Source organism: Colius striatus, chromosome 8, assembly GCF_028858725.1.
Source record: "Colius striatus isolate bColStr4 chromosome 8, bColStr4.1.hap1, whole genome shotgun sequence".
Taxonomy (NCBI): domain Eukaryota; kingdom Metazoa; phylum Chordata; class Aves; order Coliiformes; family Coliidae; genus Colius; species Colius striatus.
Genome location: NC_084766.1, coordinates 2427020 through 2451007, shown reverse-complemented (window position 1 = coordinate 2451007; position 23988 = coordinate 2427020). Strand labels below are relative to the sequence as shown.

Here is a 23988-nt window from a genome sequence, read left to right as displayed (position 1 = left end):
TCAAACTGGGGAAAAAAGAATGGATAAACAATAAGAAAGCTGGAGGACAAGAGAAGACTAACAGATAAAGAGGTACAGTGAGTTTCTTACAGAAACAATCCAAAGCAAACCCTCACAGGGATCTGGGGGTGAAGAGGAACTTGCAGTTTGTCTGCTGTCAGAAGCCATTTGAAGTTCCCAAACTTGCAAGCTGAACCATTAAAAAAGCCTCATCAAGAACAGAACGGGGTGGGATTTGCTCTTAACCCGTATGATTTTAAATCATAGCTTTAGGATTGGGAACATTTGGCATCTTTTGCATGCTCATTAAAAAAAAAAAAGGCAAGGAAGGGGATGTTGGAAATGGGAAAAGGTCATTTCTTGTTATGCCACACACCAGAAAAGAGACACTCGACTTCAGCAGTCAGACAGGGGTCCCAAGCACGAGTTAAAAACATTTCTGTGTCATTGCTTGACCAACAGATTTAACTTTTGGTAGTCAAAACTCTGCTGTTGGAACCCTGACTTGGAATATACTCAACAACCATACCTCAGCATTTGTCATGAAGCATGTCCTGCCATTCTCCAGTCTGTAAATGAAGCTGCTTTGGAATTTAACTACAAACCTATAAATTGATTCTAAAACATAACCTGCCCACAACAGTTAGCAAAAGGAAACCTGGATGTCAAGCCTGTGCTGCCTCACCACTTGCTGCAACCAGCTCTTCTTTTCTTTTCAGTACCTTAGTTACAGAATCACAGAATCTTAAGGGTTGAAAGGGACCTCCAAAGCTCATCCCCTGCCAGAGCAGCACCTAGAGCAGGGCACACAGGAACTCACCCAGCTGGGTTGGAATGTCCCCAGAGAAGGAGACTCCACAGCCCATCTGGGCAGCCCCTGCCAGTGCTCCTTCACCTCAACAGGGAACAAATTCTTCCTTGTGTTTCTTTGGAACCTCTTCTGTTCCAGCTTGTACCCATTGCCCCTTGTCCTATCACTGCCCATCCCTGAGCACAGCCTGGCTCCAGCCTCCTCACACCCACCCTTTATGGATTTGTAACATGAACGAGGTCACCCCTCAGTCTCTTCTCCCAGCTGCAGAGCCCCAGCTCCCTCAGCCTTTCATCACAAGGGAGATGCTCCACTCCATCATCTCTGTGGCCCTGCACTGAACTCTCTCCAGCAGCTCCCTGTCCTTCTGCAACTGAGGGGCTCAGAACTGGACACAATACTCCAGATGTGGTCTCACGAGGGCAGAGTAGAGGGGAAGCAGAACCTCTCTCCATCTACTGCCCACAGCCCTTCTAATTCACCTCAGGATGCCACTGGTCTTCTTGGCCACGGGGGTATGTTGCTGGCTCAGGCTCATCCTGCTGCCCACCAGCACCCCCAGCTCCCTTTCCCCTACACTGCTCTCTAACAGTTCATTCACCAACCTGCACTGGTACATGGGGTTATTCTTTCCCAGATGCAAGACTCTACACTTGAATTTCAGTCCTCAGGATCTTTCAACCTTTGAAGCATATGTTAGAGTTAAACAAAACTCCATCAGCAATCTGTAACACCCAGCAGCTCAAATCCTTTTTTTATTTGCATATATATTCTGTATGTGTACAGATCAGATTTTAAAACAGAATCCTGCTTTATTTTTAGCAGGGCAGCTTTGAGTCATCTAGTCTCCAACTCCAGCACTGTTAGATTGTCACAGCGAATCACACTTGGTCGACTTCACAGCAGCATTCCCAGCAGAAAGCTCCAATGTACATTATGTATGGAAATTTAAAAACTGTCATTGCTACAGTTTTTTAAATCATGTTAGCTCCTCTGAAAAAATATGTGTTTGTTATTCCTAAAGCCATTATCCATCCATATCAGAACTAGAGGAGCAGAAAGAGAGAAGTTTTTCCCTTTGCTCCTGTCGACTTGCCCTTATTTTGTGACCCACCAGTGCTGGCTCATGCTAGATTGGGCTCTGGATCCTACAGCATGCTTAGTGGGAAAATGAGGCATGAGGTTTATTACAGGGCTGGTGCAAAGCATTTGAAAAGTAGGTATGTCTTCATCAAAGGTAATGGTTAAAAAGCACTCCTGTTCCTCCTGATGAGCCAATCAAACTACCAGCCTTCATCCCTTTGCATTCTTGAAATGACTAGTTAAACTCCTATATTAAATTTGTATTCTGATAAACCACTCCTACCTTCATCATATACATAAGAAAGAGAAGGGCAGATTAATTTACTACATGGCTACAGTGAAAAGTTAGCAGCAAGGTCCAACTCAGAACTCCAAAGTACAAAATCAGACATCCACGCACTTGGGTTGAGCACGTTATCAAAAGAGAGAAAAAGAACAGTTTCAGACAACACATCTCTGAACACACGTAATAAACGTGCAAGGAGGTTCCACTAACACATTTCAGCTTCCTGGGGAATCCACCAGGTCTTCAGGAATAGTATATTCTAAACCCTGCACAGAGTTCTGGGCTAACAGCAAGATTTTCAGTGTCTCTTCAAACAAAAGCAGCACACTTTCAACGGGAAGCATTCCAGAGACGTGCAAGAAACCTCTGTAACGTGGCATTTCAGATTTCTAGTGCAATTAACTCCCCACTGTATCACATCACTTAACAGTAATTAATTGCTAAAGATGTAGTTATGTAACTTACTGAGCTGCTAAGGATAAAACAGCTCCCGAGCTCCCGAGACTTGAGTGGCACGCCAAATTAGTATCAGTGAAGCACGGGGATTTACTCTGTCTTGTGAGATGGTCAAAGCAAGCAATCCTTCTCCTTCCAGTGTCAAGGAAACATCAGTCAGCTATTAGAGTGCCATCAGCCCACTGCTGCATGGACACTCACTGAGTGCTCGAGGCTGCAACAGCACGGCACCCCTGTAACCAGGTCCCCTAATGTGGCTGCTCACTGCTACCTCCAGCTGCATATTTCTTCAGTATAACTCCTAGCCTGCACCAATTATTGTGTTACCTAGAAACATCTTGATTTTCAGGCTAAGCAGAAATTAGGGGATGAGCTGAACTCTCACACTCTGGTACAGCGTGGCTTACAGGTTAGAGGCTGCAGTGGCTCAGGGGAAAACAAAAGTGAAAACCAATGAAGATCAAGTGCATCCACTCAGCTGGACATCAGCTCAGGGAAACAGCCAAATTCCCTCACTGCTTTTGGAAACAATGACAACTCTTTACAGCTCCAAAACCTGTTGCTAACACAGCTACACAGGCCCAGAAGCTGAGTCAAGCTGCAGGCAGCTGAATTGCACTCCCAAGAAAAGCCAACTGCTGCCATTTCTATAGTGCCTTCTGGTCCCATGTGGGGGACTGATATTTGATTACTCTGGAATATGGAAACAGTTTTTAATCATTAACCACAGTTTTGGATGGATGAACAGAGGCTGCATATGCACTCTGAAGCTCACTCAAACACACTGAAAAGGAGACAGTTGCAAGGCTCTCTCTGAATGGATTTAGGGGGAATGTGAATCACACAACTCTTTTCACTGTATTTTCTAAGGTGTTTTTGGATGATACACATTCCAAAGACATTCTTCCTACAACCCTATTGATGCTCCTGGCCCAGGACAAGATCTGAAGAGCTAAGTGGATATGTTTCTGGTGCATCAAACAGACAAGTGCATATGACCAGCAGCCAGCCACTCAATTCCATGCCAAAGTGATGCACATAAGGACATTTGTCTTGCAATGCTTAACAGTTACCATCTGCCTCAACAAAGTCTGCTGTAGGCTGACAATGGTGCAACTGAAGCTGCCTCATTTTCTAAAGGCCAAACTTAGAGATCTAGCATTGCAGAGTCTGAAGAAGTGCCACGGGCTTTTTGGAGCTTCATTTTCTGACCCTCTTGGTATTAGGTGAAACTATAATCCCAGGTCTATGAACACACACAGAGCAATACACATTTATTCCCTGTATGCAACCAGTACCAGTGTATAGAAAACACATGATCCATAACCAGAGAAACTATGTATGGAACAAGCACTAAAAAACTTGAGCAGTACTCAGCTCTGTAACCTGGGGGAAAGTCCCTCAGAGTTTTGTAGAGTTGATCATGTCAATAAAGTGGTTTTGTTGCTTTTTTGAACTGTTCCAGGTATCTCTGAATGAGACTTCAGAACTGATCTTAGGTACAGTAAAAGGTCTAGCAATGTTCCCCCGAGGGTCTCAAAACTATCTAGGCAGCTCTTCAATATTACAGCATTTTTCTGACACCTGTAGCCATCAGCTTAGGCAGTACAGCAGCTTCCCAAGCTGCACGTTATAATTGTGAAGTGGAAAGGCTGCCTGTGTTGTGTCAGAAGCACAGACACATCTCTGTCGTGTTTGACACGGGCTAATTTGGAAACACACATGAATGACAGACTGTGCTTGAGAGAATAAGCAACTAAAGAACTAGATGGCACTGGCATGTGACACCGTCCTTCGTGACGCTATCGCCGGGACATCATCTTTGTGAGACTGGGAATAGTCATTGTTGTATTTCCAGACACACAAACCTTAATGACTGTTCCTGTCAGCACTGAAGCACGTGTTGTTATTCCTTTGCCAAGTGCTAGTCTCACTCCTTAGGACTGGTCACAGCACGGGGGATAGATGCATAAGAGACTAGGTTTACTTCCTTGTGGCGTATAAGCTTTACCAAGGTATAAAGGAAAACTTAGCTCTAAGTAACTCTTTCTCTGCTTCATCATCTTTTACATGGAATAGGTTTGAGAAGCAGGTACATGCACTTGCAGTTCAGCACAGGGTGCCAGCCTTGACCTTGACAGTGGAATGCTGCACCGGTGTGGCACGGCAGAAACACACAGGAGCTCACAGGGCTGGAAACACACGCCTCAGGGTTGTTTGCTGTCAGAGAAGGTGAGGTTGTACCCCTGAGTTTATTAAATCATACCAAACAGAAAATAGTTTAGAAAGCTTTTTGGTTTTTTTTTTTTCTTGAAAGCTGGATAGAACTCTTGAAAATATTGGAAACACATGTTTGCTGGGGCCACCCAGCCTATCTGAGTAGGGCTGAGGGGGATGGAATGAAGCTGCTTAAGCAATATCAAGCATAAGGCCAAAACTAACTCTTGAGACACTTAACATTCTGACTCAAATGGTTCAGAAAGCACAGAGACTAACCTCTTCTAGAAAAAAAAATCACCTCTTTCCTTTTGGTTGACTGAAAGATCCGGAGTTAAATGTTCTGTGCTTCACTAAGCTGGAGGAAACCTTTGTTTAGGAGACTTTCTGTGAATGCTGCTCCACAAACAGCTTTTTGAGACTGGCATTTGTGGCATAAGTAAATTTAAGCACACAATGAGCACAACTGAGAATATTTCTAGTTGATGGCAGGATGGATTCCATAAAACAATGAAAGGTCCTGCAAAGTTGAATCAACGTGAAAGAAACTGAGAGTATGCTTGAGGTGCCCTCCCTGGCAACCTCTCCTTTCTCTCTCTCCCAGTTATGCATGTTCAATGCACTTTGAGACCTGAGCCCCAGCCAAACCTTTCTTCCTGCTATGCCTCAGTCTAATCAAGTAATCCAGACATTTTCACGAGTGCGGAAAAGATGAATTAGTTGTATACACATTTATACAGAATGATGGTAAAGTGAGCAGGAAACCACAGGGTTGGAAGGGACTTGGAAAGATCATCAACTGAATGCTGAAATTGCTCACGTGTGATGGACTCTGTAGATGACATACAATAAGTCATGTTTAGCTAACCATACCACTTTGCAAATACATAAAGACAATTAAAGAGCATGAAACCAGCTGCAAAGTTAGTTCCACACTGACAAGATTACAGTTTCCATTCTTTTTAATAAGCAGATTTGCCTGAACGTGTTTTTTGGGAATAATTTTCTTATTTTACATCTCTTTTTGGATGAAGCATGACATGAACAAGTAGACACATTATGTTTAATATAAATACAAGGTTTGGCTAATTACTCACACAGCAAACAGTAAAAATCTGAAGCCCAGCTAAGCCTTCAGCACATGCTTTTATTATAAACAAGCACAAATGTTAATGTTTCAATACTAAATTCTCCAACTTGTCAGTTTATTAGTCCTAAAAAGCACCATCATTTTAGCTTAACAAATCAAATTATCATCATTTAAAAAGCAAAAACTGGGCTGAAGCTACAAGGCCTTGAAACATAGGCTGATGCTGAGGAAGTGTTGTACTTCCCTGTACTTCAAATGTTCAACGTAATGTGGCATTGTGTTATTCTCTCTTTGTGTTCCCCCTCGTTTAAAAGTCATTCCAGTCAACACATTATTAGGAGTAAACAGACACATACTTTAAAACTAAGCTTCTTTAAAGAATTTAACAACAGTATGCTGGCTTTTTGCAAAGATAGTGCACAAAGACCCAAAAGCTTACAATTAGCCAGTGAGAAAAACAGGGAGTCATTACAGTTTCCAGGTGTGTATTATAAAGACATTGCTGTGAAGCCCCCTATATGAAAACTGATGTTTTCCCCTGATCTGCCAGTCCTACAAATTCCACTTGTGTCAAGCTATGTTCTTCCAAGTTCATGTGGCACCACTAGTAATAAAACTTGTGTAATGAGTTCTCAGTTCTTTTGAGGGTGGATAAATAGTAAAGTGTCCTTTAACTAAGTTAGATCCATAGCAATAGCAGAATTGTTAGAATCATAGAATGGTAGGGTTGGAAGGGACCTTTAGAGATCATTCAGCCCAAACCCCCTTTAGAAGCAGGTTCACCTAGATCAAGTTGCATAGAAACATGTCCAGGCGGGTCTTGAAGACCTCCAAGGAAGGAGCCTCCACACCCCCTCTGGGCAGCCTGTTTCTTGAATATAAGCTATCAAGAAACAGAGCATTAACCAACAGCATTCCCTACATGCACATGCAGAAAAAACCAAGAACAAACAAAGTGCTGCTTGTTGCCAAGGCTGTGTTGTTTCCAATCCAAGTTATAAAGTACTGTCAAGCTAGACTTGAAATCCGGCACTTGACTCGGAAAGATAGAACTTCAAAGATTGCTTCTTGCAGTTCAGCACTCCAAAGTCAAAATAAACAGTGATAAAAATCATGCAAATGTGCCCTGGTCAGCAATACTTGCCCTGTCTCCACATGTAAGCTATCTGGTTTAGATAGTTTAGAGTCACGAGCCCTATTAAAAGGATCAGATGTTTTTTCCCTTTCAGATCAATGGCTGTTGCTAGACAGGCACAGTCTTAATTAAAATTACAGAAGGAAGCTGAGCAGTAGTAAAATACTGTCCTCACAAATCTCAGTTTAGTTGGTTGGCAGAACTCTTAAAACAATCCATTATTTATGAAGTGTATGCAGTTACATGTATGCATATCTTATAGATTCCATACAATGGATCCAATCATTTGGAGGGTTTGCAAGAGCTCAGATTAAAGCAAGATGTCACATATCGAATTAGATATAAGGCCAAAACGTAATGAGACAACTAAAGGTCAGAGCAGCACACTGGAGTTTCAACTTGATACCCTCACTCTCCTCCTGTTGTTAAGTATGCATCATAACACCAACTTTAAACACAAGGCAGAACTAAGAGTTAGCAGAAAAGGGTCATTCTAATGCCAAGATGTGTCTTCTCACGTGGAACTCACGTTCACTGAGTGTGGCTACCTCAGAGCTGAACTGATTTATCAGTCCTTTATTTCTCACCCACCAGTCAGGCTTCCTGAATCAGTTTTTGCTTTCTCTTGTTACTTTCAACAACTATATATTGAAGTTATTCAGATCAAAGATGACTCACACCCTCGGTCTCTCCAATATGCACATCTCTGTAAAAATGCCTCCACAATTTCTAGTTTAACTTTTGGGTTACATTTAAACTATATTTTTCTATCCTCACATCTTTTTTTCTTCTGCTAAAGCTTCCAGAGTAACAGCTCCTTTCAAGATTTCCAGAAATCTCTTTTTCTCTCTCTCACCCTCCCATCCATCTTTTTAAAGCCTCTTAGTGATGTTATGTTATTCATGCACAACTGCGAAGTTTCAATCTTATTTGAAACAAAAAGTAGGAGATGACAACGCTTCTGGAGACAAATACATTTCCAGATGGCAACTGGAGCTGAATGAGGCTCCCAACTCCAAGCCAAGGTAGAGAAAAACCTCCCTGGCAAAACACGATCAGTGGGAGAAAGGAGCAGTGCCACAGAAGCTCCTGCATTTCACTGCTGTAAATCTCATGTTTCATGGACTCTCTGCAGGCTCTGTGTACTTTAACTGTCCAACAACACCTGGACTGACAGATTAAGAGACAGTTAACTAAGGAACACAGTTTACTCATAAAAACAGGTGATACCAAAGAGATCGCTTCAAGGACAGGCGGACATTAAATCCTGTGCTCTCTGAACATTTCAGAGTCTGCCATATGCACTTGCTTCTAAAGCTCCTCAATCTACATGCAGGAATGGAAGCAGAACTTCCTTCCTCTGAACTAATAAACAGTTGTAGACCTGCCTCCGAAAGGATGACTCTAATGAGTTGACAGGGAAGAGACACCACCTTTAACTGAACCGTTCCTATAGGTCAAGCTAACTCTTACTGACACAGAATGAATCCAGTAACTGAGTTTTCCTTATGAAAAGAGGGGGGGGGGTTAAGTATCAGATGCAAAAATTGGCTTAAGCACTTGGTAAAAAAACCAAACCCAAACAAACAAAAAGCAGCTTTGAAATCTGTCTGCATTGAAGAAAACAGAACCATTTCAGAATGGCAATGCTATGTACAATAAACCACATGCAACATAAGAGCTCTCTCTGTTGTGAAATAGTTTTATCAGAGATCTTTTCAAGACACTTGGGGTTCAGAAAATGAAAGTCTCAGTAAAGAAGCAGCAGCTATTTGTACAAAGCAACAGTGATTATTACTATAATGAATTGTTCCTTTTTATTGGAGGGGGCAACCTTTATTAAATTGCAACTTCATTTCTTCCAAATGTGCATTCAATGCTATCTGGCAGTAAGTTCTAATTACATAGGAAGTCTGGAAGTTAATAAAGCAGAATCATTAACAAGAAGATTATAAATGCAGTTTCATTGACAGAATGTGTGTACTGCAATCTGAACATACACACACAGGTATGTGCTTATGAGTAGTGTGACAAAAGGCATACTTCAGCTCTAGAAAAGCTAATATACCTCCTATCAAATTCAGCAGTATGGGTACTCTTCATACACACAGCCTGGTTTACATTTCTGGACAAACTTCCAAGTTCTTACGAGATAAATATGGTTAGAATCACAGAATGATGCAGGCTAGAAGGGACCTCTGAAGGTCTCAAGTCTGAACCCCAAGAAGTGCTGGCACAGGCTGCCCACAGGGGTGTGGAGGCTCCTTCCTTGGAGGTCTTCAAGCCCCACCTGGACATGTTCCTATGCGACCTGATCTAGGTGACCCTGCTTCTGCAGGGGGGCTGGACCAGATGATGTCTAAAGGTCCCTTCCAATCCCTACCATTCTATGATTCTAATCTCAGTTTCTGGTTGCTCAAGGACTCATTTTGTTAAGTTATGAAAATCTGCAAGCACAGAGATTCAACAGTTTCCCTCTTTAACCATTCTCATCGTGACTCTTCTCACTGGAACGTTCCTAACTGCAGTTAGGGACCTTGTCCTTGCCTCTCATCCTTCCATCACCCCCCTTTGCCAAAAGCCTGCCTCAACCTTCCTTAAAATGCTCCCTTCTACTCCTAGGTACATTGCAATTTTAACTATAACATTAACAGAAAGTCTGTGAGAAGAGTAAAGAGCACAACTTCAAAACAAACCACGTCCCCCAAAAATACAAGCACAGTCTGAGCAACAGAATCCCAAGCAGGCACTCAGCAATGGTCAGGATGAGCACAGGTAACACAGAGCATCACGTTGATTCCAGCTCAACACTTCAAACTATCAATAATTTAAGGAAGAACAAACCTGGGCCACTTTAACGGAATTTTGAGTAGAACCACCAGCATGATATTCTACTTTGAACTTTTTCACAAGTTCGTCAAATCTGTTAAAGACAAAAAAACATGGAGAAGAAAAGTTAAACTTCACAATGTGTTTATTTCCTTTTCCAAATGCAGATCAGAAGCAGGCAACATCATCTTATCGGAAACAAAACATTCACACACATTCTATCCAAACTACCAAGTGTGACACCAAGCTGAATCCTTCACCTTCAAGTTGCCAGTGGAGTAAACAAGCAAAAAAATCATGTGAAGTAGCAGCTTGATTGCAATCAGCTGTTACACTGATAACATATATGCTTGAAGGAAAAACATTCCAAGACATTCAGACGCTTCTTTCATCTCTTCAAAGTCAGAATGTTAAATTGAGGAGATCTGATGTCTATTTCAAAGTGAACTTGACCCAAGCAGTGGTGCTATGCTTTAAGTTTCCATTTCTAATAGTACATTTTGCCAGGTGAAGAACTTTTCTGGATGAATCTGCTAGGATGTGAGAAAACCCAACAACAGAAAAGCCAAGTGTGTCCAGTAGAGCTTAAATCCTCCATGTCTTACTACTATGGAACCACAGCACTCTGTGGTAACATTCAGGAGTAGATTATTAGGTTTGAAGACTAAAACAAATATTTAAAACTATCAACAAAAGTATCTACCCTCATATTTCAAATCAAACCTGAGGGTTAAGACAGAGAAAGACAAACCTGAGAGTTCTCTCAGACACTCCTCATTGTCCAGGGCATGTTTTTGATCAAGTCCACCATGGCTGAAGAGTCAGCCTTGTCTCTAGTCACAGGCTACAGAAAGAGGTGTCACAGAAAAGGGAGGTAGGATGAGGAGGCTGTGGAGAGGGCAGGGAGGCTGTGCACAAGCATTGCATCGTGCCTTCAAGTTCTAAGCACACTTCAAAAATGAGTGGATTGAACAGCAGGATTAACAACCTCAGAAGACATTAGACTCAGAAGGAAGCACTCCTGCAGGCAAGTTAAAATGTTTACTGTAAAATTTGTTTGCATAATCAAGGCTCAAAATGACCTCAAGGTCAATTCTAATTAATAGCATGGATTTGCCCTTAAGGTCTATTAACTTTAGATGTTTACCTTCAGCAAACGAAGCTTGGGCAGCTCCATGTATTTCAACCTATTTCACTGCATCTGCTTTTAGCACCTTTTGAAAGAGTGACACATCTTTATTTCAGACATGGTGAAAAATTGATGCTATCTGCCAAAAATAGCCCTCTCCCCTTTTTCAATCCCAGTCTCCTTACAGGCAGTGAACCAGAGCTTTGGGGACAGATGTGGCAAACAATGCCTTGTCTGTTTAAAGGGGTTTGACATCCAAAGCCACGTTACTCATCAGAGCATTGTTATTTCTACAGTACTTTCCATTTAAAATGTCTGGTTAACGAGCTACTCACCCTAGCAAACCACCACTGGGCAGACAATTAGACAGAACCAAGAACTAAATTACTACATATGCTTTGCAGAGTTTTCCACACTAGTCATTATCCACCAAGTCTGTGTCAAGCGACTGAAACCCCAAATGATGGCAAGGAGCTGAGAGTGGGACAAAATAACCAACAGCAACAGGTCTCCTAACAGTTGCTTCTCAGACATACAAACTGTCCTGAAACAATGAAGCACTTGGGCAGTATTTTTTTCTTTAGCTGACATTTGATTTCATTGGAGTGTGTACTGCCCAAATCACATGGTGGTTTTTGCATTCCTGCATACCTACAAGCATGCCAATTGATAGTTTAATTCCTTTACTTAAAGGCATCTACTATTTCTCTGCCAGCACTATTTAATGCCATATAAAACCTCAAAAACTTACTATCTGTAGTTCATCACCTACATTACACCAGCTCTAAATCTAAATGAGTACCTATTTTAAATATTTATCTTGCAGTTTAAATACATAAAACACCTGAATTTGGGGAGAAAAATGGAAACAGCCTTAAAATACTGTCAGTATTATGAAGAGTTCTGCATCTGGGAAGGAACAATCCCATGCACCAGTACAGGCTGAGGGCCAAACTGCTGGGGAGCAGCTCTGCAGAGAGAGACCTGGGAGTGCTGGTTGATAATAAGCCAAACATGAGCCAGCAATGTGCCCTCGTGGCCAAGAAGCCAAAGGCATCCTGGGGTGCATCAAGAAGAGTGTGGGCAGCAGGTCAAGGGAGGTTCTTCTCCCCCTCTGCTCTGCCCTGGTGAGGCCTCATCTGGAGTCCTGTGTCCAGTTCTGGGCTCCTCAGCTCAAGAGGGACAGGGAAGTGTTGGAGAGAGGCCAGTGCAGGGCCACCAAGATGATCAGGGGACTGGACATGTTCCTGTGTGACCTGATCTAGGTGACCCTGCTCCTGCAGGGGGGTTGGACTGGATGAGCTCTAAAGGTCCCTTCCAACCCCACCATTCTATGATTCTGTGATTTCAAGGTGACAGCCATGTAATCTAAGGAATAATTTGAAGCAATTATAATTACTCAAGACAAAAACCAGTGACTGTCACTGTATCAGATGGAACATTAAAAGACCCAACACCTTTCTTCAAAATAAGGTAACAAACTCGACACCTCCAGAGGGCTGTTACATAAAACAGAATAAAAGCTCATAGAAATGCAATAGGAGTAATTTTTGCTGGTCACTTTCCACATCACATTAAAAGGATGATATCAACTGTATTGTTTCAATCTACAATTGCCTGATAAGCAAGCTGGATCAAGAATGAGCTCAAAATTAAGAAAGGCAATAACTTTTGATCTCAAGAAGTGAAAGAGTTAGATAGACATTTTTCAGAATGTCAGCAGATGGCACAGGCAGTGTGGGAACGCTGACTCTGTCACTGTCTGCTGCATGTCTGACCTGCAGAGGGGAGACTGGCAGTCCAGCATGCCACAGAAACATGGTATTTGCTTTTCTAAAGCTCTCCATCTTAAGGAAGGAAGTTCAACTGCAGAAACTGCTCCAAGGCCCGGGAATGCTAAACAGAGCTTCTGTGTGTGCTTCAAGACTAAGCTGTTATCACACTTAGGATAATTCATGAAAATTAGAACCTTATGAGCAGGGCTGAATAATATTTTTGTTTCACATTCTGCAATTGTTGGTCTTTTGAGTATTCCTTAAAGCTGTGCTGTACCTGAGACCTGTGACCCTTCTCCTGACCTAGCAACATACCACTGCCTTAAATAACAAAATAATAAATCCCACCATCAGCACCATACAGAGAGGCCCCTAGTTTTGGTACCAGGAATTTGTTCACCATACTATGGCATGTTTTAACAAAAGCAAGCCTGAGTTTGCAGCAGCCTGTGCTTCCAGGTGTGACACTGCTCATCAAACCCAGTGCTGCCCAAAGAGGAGATGTGAATGTTTTGCTCAATTGTACTAAAGGTAATAGCTCTTTTCTCTGCTGCTTTTTTCCCCCCTTTCCCTTCTTCGAAAAGGATTGACTCCTAATTCAGCTTGATGCTGAAAGCTGAGTCTTTTCAGCAGAATTTGGCAGAATTAATGGCTGTTTTTTAAAACAGTATACAGTGGTAATGGAAGAAATTACTTCATAAAAGAACACAAACAAGAGCAAGATTTTTACTTTAACAAAATACACCTCCTTGCATTACAGGAGATGGAGGCTTATTTTTAAGCAGCACAGACTCCTCTTACATATGCCATACCATCACCTCAAACGGGTGACAGCTGTTAGAATTTCCCCCAGTAAGCATCACTGCTGCCAATTTCACCACCCTATTTGTCACTCAAACCATTCATAACCTGAGCATCACTATCCATCTTCTCTGTGTCCTTTCACTAAACTCTGGTTAGACCTTGCACCATCCCCTTTTCAAAGCACCCCTCAGGAGGCACGATTTGCTGTACTACACAGATAAATGCATTCATCTCAATATTTAATCCATTCAGACAGCTGCAAAGATGCTCTGTGTCAGCTGCCCCTCCGACCAGCTCCCCTCTCTCCACACTCTTCTTCCAGCTTCTTCTCGGTCATTTCTCTACACTTCCAAGGCCCTGCAAAGCGTGATGGCATCGAACATACCATCCTTCATTCAGTACCTTCAGATTTACAACAGCCTCCAGGCACAAAGTAGTCAACAAAAACACCTTTTCTCTCACTACCACATGATACCATCCCATGTCCAGTTACTAGCATCTTCTAGTAATATTAGGAAATCGACTTTAAATCCTCCTTCAAACTATCTTTCACCATAATGTCTGAAAATAGCCATCAGCACGGCTGTGTGATTTCCCAAGGCTATTCCCCAGCCTGACGACTGGCAATCCCTCCCTGGATCAATATCCACCTCTTGTAACTCGCTTTATACACAGAATCTGAGGCTTTCTGGAGCTGGGACCACCTTCTTGTTCTCCGTTACACAGCACCACGCGCAGCCGTGTTTGGCTCGCCATGGAGTCAAACCCCAACTGACACACAAACATTCCCCACAGCCGAAGGCACACGACATAAGAATGGAGTAAGGAAAACTAAAGCCATTCAAATAATGCTGGACACAATTTACATGGGACTTTGAGAAGACTAAAATGGCCACAGAATACCAACATTTAACTGTCTTATGCATCAGAAGTGGGTTTTTTTCCCCCGGTGCTCTCTCTATATATGTCAGAACTACTTATCCACGAGAAGCAGAGAAAAGCAATCTCTTGTTTTGCAGCAGGGTGTGTTGCCCTGGATATCTTTTGATATATCTGCTTATTACCTAAGATGTACTCAATAGCATACACCAGCAGGGAGCTACACTTTAAAATAAAATGAGCTGCCAAAAAACAGCTAGAAAGAAGAGAACAAATAATTTTTGCCCTTTTTGCCTTTGTGTGACAGATAATGACAGCCTGAATGTGAGACAAAAACCTGCTTATTTTATATCATCATAATGATAGGATGTTGCCAGTGGATTGTACATGTTTGGGGTGTGTTATAAAAACCTTCTAAAACTCCAAGATGGAAACCTCTTCCATAATCGATGAAAAGTTGCAAGTTACACCTAAGTCTGTAACTTGTTCTTATTGTAAGGCAGTTGGGGCTGGGAGGAGGCAGGCTTATGTCTAGAGAGGAAGGTAGAGTAGGATTTGGTATGTTTCCAAGCTATTGGATGAATTTTAATGAGGTTGTAATTAAAAATCATCATTAATGATTATTCTGCCACCTTTCCCAGACGTTTATTTTTAGTTGCTAGAGGTCGTCATAGTAAGACATGGCAACAGCTTAGAGCCAGACTAACACACAGATCCTTTTAACTGTGTTTTTTAACATCCACTTAAACCTTCAAATGAAGTAGGCTGTGTCAGAATCTCTATGAAATCACTCCATAAATTGAAAACATGAGATGTGAGAGTAAGCCTCGGATTACACCCCCTATTACAGTACCACCAAAAGCTCTGTAAAGCTACAAACAAAAAAGCACCAAATATTTTCAAGGACTGAATCAAGGAAAGCAAGTAAACAACACCAAAGCTGCCTCCTGATTGTTTTGCAGGGCATGGCTGAAGCCCTTCTGCGTACATCTGGGCAAGGCTGTCATCTGTCACATTCTGAGTTGCATGGGAGGCTGAGCCAAGGCTGGAACGATGCAGGCAGCCGCAGCGCCAGGCACATGGGGCACACGTTGCACAAAGGCAAACCTGCCTTGGTCAGTGTGAGCAGGCAAGCTGAAGGCCTTGTAATTTGATCCTAATTAAAACCTAATTCGGGTTTAAGGGAAAAGTCTAGTCTTGAGGTTCAACCCTTCTAATTAAGCCACACGGCATTATTTCTGACAGAAGCGAAAGGGAGGATGTTTTAAGGTAAATACTGTGAGAAAAAAGAAAACTAACTCATATTTTGAACTCTAAGGAGTGTACCTAATTTCTCTAAATTGTACAACTCCATGTTCAAAGGTCAAACCCTAGAAAGAATGGTTATACACATGAACTGCTTAATCCCTAGTGTTTGACATAGAACCAATTAAGATTGAGACGCGGGTATAATTGGTTGTTCTTACTTAAAATTGGACCTGAAAGAGTAAAAATATTGCCTTTTAGAATTGGGGTACAATCAGAGGTACATGAGAAAACTTGATAACAGCTGCTAGGCAATGACTGGCTTGACCCAGAGCTAGTTCTTCTCCTTATTAGCTTGGCACAGAATTAAAGAGCTTGGGAATGTGTAGGGGAGCAGAGGGGAAGGATGAATGAAACACGCTAAAAAGGAAATATTGGAGACAGGTTAGCACCATGGGCACATAACACAACAGAAATCTAAGTGTGTTAGGGATACAATTGCTACAATTTAATACAACAGATTGTAATCTCTTTCTCCTTTATTTCCCAAAGTTCAGAAAAGAGTGACTCTTCATGGAAGCATTTACCGCCACAAACTAGAATCTCATACCAAGTATTTTCCTAATCACCTCATCCAAACAAACAGCAAATGAAAAAAGCCAGTAATTCCAACCAGGTTAGGATTATGAGTACCAAATGTTAATATATGAAAGAAGAAGAAGGAGGGTAAAAAAAAATGCATAGGCAAATTGCAAGATTCATAGCTTTGAAATATTTTACCACAAATGTTAGCGAGGTTGAAAAAAAAAAATGCACTTAAATGTCAGTTTGATAAAAGCCAAAAGAACATTTTCCACATGTGTTTGCATTTAGGCATATTGAAACAAGATGGAAAAAGAAACAGTCATTCAAATGTAAGGTTAAAACATCAGCTCTTAAGGATCATGATTTAAAGACATTTCTCAAAGTAATATTTTCTTTCCTTTTTTTTTTCCTCAGCAAAGAGTCAGGCAGATTTATGCAAGTGCTCTTGAAAAGACCCTTTTATTCCAGATTATCTAGATATCTTCTTCCTCTACATGATTTCAGAAATGTAGATGATTACACTTAGAAGCAACAGCCACAACAAGGCAAGTTCTTGAGTTCATACTCTGAACTAATGTAAGAAAGGGAAAAGAAGAGCTACACCATCAGATTCACTAACAGATTACAGTTCTGGTTCTGTCATTAAACACCAGAAACACACACATTATGTATACACACAGAGAACCTTAAACTGGGTAGTATATCGTGATTGCTATAGGTCGAGGTGACTCCATTTCTCTCCGTTAAATCTCTAATAAAAACTTCTTTTGAGTTTCATAGATGACCAGAAATACTCTCAGAGAATGGCCACCTGTTCAGTAATTCATTACCACTTCATGCCTTCCCCACACTGTCTTTTTGGAAGAAGATCTTCCAAAAGATCAGCCAAGGCTCAAAAAGCTTGCAGACACCTCGATGGATTTGCACCATGGTATTTGTTGCAAGACACCCCAGCTAGAAACAGCTCCCTGCCTTACGCATAGCCAGTGAGGATCAAAAGGCAGGGAAAAGTATGTAGCGTTTACCTTCGTGCTTGGATGGGCCAAACTATGTTCTGGAGCACTGAGGAACAAGGTCATTTCCTTTGTTATTTCTCAGCAGCGTTACAAAAACATTTACACTTGCTCCTGATGCTCCCAGCATACATTTGGCAGCTTGTATACAAGGATACTACTTCCAGAAAAACTGTCCTTTTTTTCTGCTTGATTCTCATAAGGAGCATGGGAAGGATATATGCTGAGACCTACCACTACATTTTTCCTGCATCCAGATTCCCTTGTTAACTAAGCAATGAAAGGTGAAGTTGTTTATCCCATTAGAAAGCAGTATACTACCTAATCCTTTCAGCACCAATAACTTCGTCGTACAATAGAAACGCAGCAACTTAACTAACATGGACTGGTTTTGAAAATAAAGCTACTTACAAAATTGAAGTCAAATTAAAGATCACAATCCTAATTATGCAACAATCAGATGACATTGCAATAGATGCTCCCCACTCGGCACAGTAAAGCCCGAGTGTTAACCATCAGTAAACCTTTGCTGAATGCTGACTGAAACTGCTGTTTCACAAACAACCACTCACTCCAGCTCACATCAAAGGGAAAATTTAACTTTATAGAATATTTGCCTAGAATACTTTAATATTAAAACTATTCAGTCATCAACAGATCTTAGAGCTCAGCTTTGCTACCACTTAGATTATCTAAAGCTGTAGCGCAAATCACATTAATCTGCCTGCACAGAGCTGACAAAAAACCAATCCGCTCAGGATGGATGCACACTGCTACCTGGCACAAACAGTTCCTTATGTTAACTTCTATCTATGAATACATCAACACTGTAAAAAAGTGAGAAGAAGTCAACCAAGTAAAAATAAGTTCAAGTAAAAATTAGTTAAGCAAGTTGCAAAGCTTGGGTTGCAACTCAGGCTCAAGGAAATATCATGACGTTGTGCAGAGCTGTTCCCGTACCAGTTTATTAACTGTTGCCACACATCATCCAGACCAAGAAGCATTTCATCTGCCTAAAATTCTCTATTAACACAAAGCCCAAAACAATGGTGACAGTTACTAAACAAAGTCTAAATAGATCTTTTTCTTTACAAGAAAATAAAGGGTCCATGCCAATTCAACTGCACTGCCAAAGCATCTCTTTTTCTTCACCTCTTGTGCTACTTTAAATTCTTCTAAATCAGTAATCACTCACTAAATTAAACCCAGAAAACATTAAAAATACATCAGAATATTTAAGTATACCAAAACAACAGTAACTGTCCACTCTAAGCTCCCATTAACATGCAGTGAACTGTAGTTTCCCTCATGAATAAATGATGAGTGCAGAAAACCCTGCTTTGAGCACCACCAACAGCAAATACTAACTTAGATTTCTATTTCATTTCTTTTTAACATCCTCATTTCTCAACATACCTCTGTCTTTAATATCCCTTATGGTAGTGACCTAGTGATAATGGGTAACAACGTGAACTTCCACAGCTCAAAAACAGAAGCAATATTTATTACCACAATCACACACACATACCCCCAAACACATTTCCTTTCTCTAAGTTTTTGGTAAGCATGTAATCACATGTCTACATCTCTGTTTTCATTAGATAGCACTGTAAACTAGAGAAGGAATCATCATCAACATTCCTGCTTCTGCAGGGGGGTTGGACTGGATGATCTCTAGTGGTCCCTTCCAACCCCCACCATTCTGTGACATGATATGATACTTGCAAGGAAAAAAAGGTTCAAGAAAGAAGAAACCAGGACTCTTCAGAAGGGATAACACATGGAGATACATTGCTTTCACTTTTGGAAAAGACAAAAAGCTGGTTTTCCTGCCAGCAGGAGAAATTGCACTGGTGGGATGGCATCTGAGGTCTGGATACAGAATAGACCGCTACATCCAAGAAACAAGCAGAAATTGCTGACTAGGCAGATAATCATAGGGCAATCTATAGAGCTGGCATAGTGTACTCAAAGTAGCCATAAACGAATGAGCTCAGGATTTGGAAGCAATCTAGCCACAACAGCCTAATGTTTAGGAAAAGTTAATCCTTTCTGTTAATTAACACAGAAAGGAAGCAATCAGATGAACAACTTGGATTAGTTAGTCTTCACCTAAGTTTTTTATCTGAGTGGAGTGGGGTTATTTTCAGCTGCAAAACAGTCTCCCATGTTGTATCATCACAAAACTTTCAAACCTCAAGGGAAGAGGTCAAAGGAGAGACTGAATCATACACAGAAGGAAAAAGTAGCGTTGAGATATAGGCTTCAGTAGGGAGCAAAACAAAGATGCTGGATAGTCCTTGAAATCAATACACTGAATGCTGATGACTTTGGGATTCTCTCAAGGATACAAGCCTTATATAGGCTTTACCTAGTTGGAATCTTTCCAGAAGATTCCTAGAAGTAGTAACACATTCAGATTTCAAGAAGGAAAGGATGTTCTGATTTAGGAAGCAACTACACATTCCTCTCTATCTGTAAAAGGTGACCATCTTCAATCAACCTCCTTTCCCCAACATGCCGCGCTATTATACGACTCCTAAGCTCTTCAGTCTGCCAGTTTTTGAGGTTTTCTTTTACATCCCAATGCAATAATAGTAATAGTGAGTGCATGTTTATTCTTACAGGGAGATGATAAGTCTCCATTTCAACATATTTTCAAGCTTTAGTTACTTGACAGAATATCTCCTGCAGAGATTAGCCTGTTATTATTTGCTACAGAACCTCTCTGAAAGCAAGAAGCCCATTTTCTCCAGATGACTCATTAACAAGCACGACAGAATGAAGTGTTCCAGCTTGAAATGCCAACAGCTAAAAATAACTCATCCCACAGCCTATGACAATTTGGTCCATCTCTTCATTCCACAGGCATGATTTCAGAGGGTCACCTTTTAGTTTAAGATAATGATCATAAACAATGAACAGGGGTTAAAAGAAACCTTCAAAAAATACCAACACCCAAAAATCCCAAGTTAGGGAAAAGCTGCAAGGGAGTAGTACTGCATAAATTCCTTCACAAAGCAATGTTCCAAGCAGCACTCAAAGCCTAACTCCACAGCAGAAAAACAACTCATGATTTGAAAGGCAAAATCCAATCATTTGACCCAAATATGACGACATGGAGAGGCTTCCTCTGATCAGCTGGTCATTTTGGCTTCCTCTGTGTACACCCTGACACTACACACGGGGTATCACTGAACGTGGCTTATTGCTGTGGCACTTAAAGGGGGTTTATGAGAAAGATGGGCCCAGGCTTTTTAGCAGGGCCTGTTGCAAGAGTACAAGGAGTGATGGTTTTTAACTAAAGAGGGTAGATGTCGACTGGATATAAGGAAGAAATGCTTTACAATGAGAGTGGTGAAACCCTGTCTATTCCCTGTAGTGCATATAATCTTGGGGGATGATGACATTACTGAGTGGAGAGCTTAAAGAGTGTCTCTACCCGAGAGAAGATAGTGGGTGACTCTCCAGTAAGTTTGAGAATTGCCAATCTGCAGGGGAACACCTTGGACTTTGTTCAGAGACAAAGCCTATCTTTTTCTAACAGCAGTTCCCAAGTCTCACCCTAGGAAGCCTAAAACTATTTAAAATAGTGTAAAGTACAAGAAAAGGCCTCCTTCCAAATCCTTGGAGGTGAGAGAAGACAAAAAATGAGGCTGAAAACAAACCTCTTCATCCTGACTCTCTATGGCTAAGAACGACCAGCGGTACTGACAAAACGTCACTTCAGGCACGGAACACGCCTGATAACAGAAAGCTATCGAGCTGTTATTTGCATCTAGACCATACAGGAGTGGAAGGAATGGAAATGCATCTGAAAAAACAAGCTGAACTGAAGCAACTTGCAGCACTTTCTCTTTTTGTGTGCCACATAATTCTCCGAGTACAAAAAACTTGAAGCGAGGTGGATGAAGCCCAACAATTAAACCCATTTCATACTTTTTATTTCAATCCCTAAAGACTCAGGCTTGAAGAAAAAATGTTCTAAATAGGTTATTATAAAAGTCACAGTGAAATAATAAATTCAAAATTAGAGTTTTCAGTTTTAATAAATAGTTTGATATGATGGTGAAGTCTAATTTGTTTGCTTGAACAGGGTCTTTTCCTAGCGGGTAGGAACAAAGCAGCTTTGAATTACAAACAATGCCCTGCAGTCAGTAAGACTCATGAGGTATTAATTTACAGTTTCATCTGTGATCAGTTAAACTGTATGTGAAATCTTAAACATCTTTAAAAAAAAAAACCCACTCCAAATAGCTCAATAAGATATTTTTTCAGCACTGCTTTAACAAAAACCATACAATATTAACTACTATTGTCAAAACAGACACAAATGCAAGTTATGTTTAAAGTCTGAATTCTAGCAACCAAACAATACTGAGAGATGTTATCCTTCCATCCTACCTAAGGAGCTGATACACAAGCAACAAATATGGTCTCCAAAACCACTTTACTCTTGGTTTTTAACATATATAGGAGAGATAATAAAATCAAATCACTTTTCTTTTGATTTTTAACACATACAGGAATGGTAATAAACCCACAAGTAATGGTAAAACAAAATATCAGGTGAAACCTGTACAGATATAAGAAATGTACATTGTACACAGCAAAAGAGATGCAGCTCTTGCTATGCTGTATCTATACTCTCTATAACAAGAGACGGCTGCTTAACTGATGTAGAATGAGAGTATTGTCAGCTTATGCTCTTATGCCCCTGATCTCTTCTTCCTCTGCTTTAAAACTGTGTTGTGGCTCCATGCCATACTCGAAAGCATAACTATCTTTTCAGAATTTGCTCTTGAGGGAGGTAATTTAGCAGCAACATGTAATTGTGGTCAGTTGTGAATACCGGGAACATCTGGAACGTTTCTCCTCATCTTAAAACATATTTATGTTGCTAATATGCATTTCTTTTCGAAAAGTAACTTTTCAGAACTGTTAAAGTAACTTGCTGTAATTGTTCAGGACCGTCTATTATGCAAAACTTTAACAAAGATGTTTATTCATAGCTTCTCACTCATTATAGGGGAAAATTACAGTGTTAAGCTTGAAACTGAACTCCACTCGAGGGAGGTTCTGCTCCCCCTCTGCTCTGCCCTGCTGAGGCCTCATCTGGAGTCCTGTGGCCAGTTCTGGGCTCCTCAGCTCAGGAGAAACAGGGAACTGCCAGAGAGAGGCCAGTGCAGGGCCACCAAGATCATCAGAGGACAGGAGCATCTTCCTTCTGAGGAAAGGCTGCGGGACCTGGGGCTGTTCAGTCTGGAGAAGAGGAGACTGAGGGGGGAGCTCATTCATAGTTACAAATATCTCAATGGTGGGTGCCAGGAGGTTGGGGCAGCACTTTCTTTCTATTGTATCTAGTGATAGGTCAAGGTGTAAAGAAAAGAAGCTGTAACACACAAATTTCCATTGAAACACGAGGAAAACTTTCACTGTTGAGGTGAGGGAGCCCTGGCCCAGGCTGCCCAGGGAGGGGTGGAGGCTCCTTCTCTGGAGGTTTCCAAATCCACCTGGACACATTCCCATGTGACCTGGTGGAGCTGCTTTAGCAGAGGGGTTGGACTGGATGATCTCTAAAGGTCCCTTCCAACTCCAACCATTCTATGGCTATGAAATACCTGGAAACATAAGGAAGCTTTTGCAGCAGCTGTTGTAATTCAAAAGGGATATTTTTCCCACATTTTGGAATATTTGGTTTGAAAACATTCCACTTCAAGCCATCAGCCACAAAGGCAATTTAGGATGGTAAGACAATTTTCACAGAAGTCTTTTACTTTCCTGTACAACTATGGACATAAGTACATGCACTTTTTTAACTGCATAAACACAGATGGCAGATCATGACTTAACTATTGCCTTTATATCACATCCATCTAAACTCACACTGTGGAAGTGATGTATCACTTGCTACTTTCCCATGACTTGCAATGAGAGCTACTAGAGTGCCATACAAAGCTTTCTCTTGCCATAGCACATACTAAAGAGCATCAGTGGGAACCATGCACATGGGCATGCTTTCTTAAATAGAAATCAACTCCTGAAAGAACCAGTTTTATACTGTGAACATAATGACACCAATACAAGTTATCATCACCTCATTAATGACATATTGTAATTTCACGTTCTTTCTCTCTACTTGGAATTCTGTTCTCCTTTACTAATTAGTAGCAGAGTTACTCATTAAAATACATAGTATGTCTTTTGAGACAAGAGATAATACACAATCATTAGATGTCTCCAGATGCAAATATCACATTGCAAAAAAGAAAGGGAAAAGAAAATCAACTTCCAACACACATGTTAACTTCTACTTTCTGGATTTGAACTGTGGATTTCTCACTTGACTGATCTATCCTAATGTGGAAACAGTTCAACTTTAAGCAAAACTGCTAAAGTTTCAAATTGCAACACAATGCAAAACGGGTTTGTCCCCAAGAGAGAGCAATATAAAAGTGTATGAAACTGTATTAACGATGCATAAAATCTTTCTGTTAAAAATGACTCAACTTCCAAGCCAAATACTTTAAAGTTAGAGCTGGAAATAAGATTTGGGGTCATTCTGGTGTGTGTTGCTTCCAACTGCATCTCCCAATCCAGCTTGTAGCCCTACACGTGCTATATATACACAACACTTAAGAAGATTAAATC

General features: G+C 41.1%; 1 protein-coding gene across 5 annotated transcripts in view; it reads right to left on the bottom strand.

Moving 5' to 3' along the window:
* The window catches only part of ADK (adenosine kinase), a 253036-nt gene that overhangs the window by 175249 nt on the left and 53799 nt on the right, over positions 1–23988 (bottom strand). For all 5 annotated transcript variants that reach the window (XM_062001445.1, XM_062001448.1, XM_062001447.1 and 2 more), the window contains exon 4: positions 9923–10001. In XM_062001445.1, the coding sequence (XP_061857429.1) occupies positions 9923–10001 (79 nt within the window). The remainder of the gene's footprint in view (positions 1–9922; positions 10002–23988) is intronic.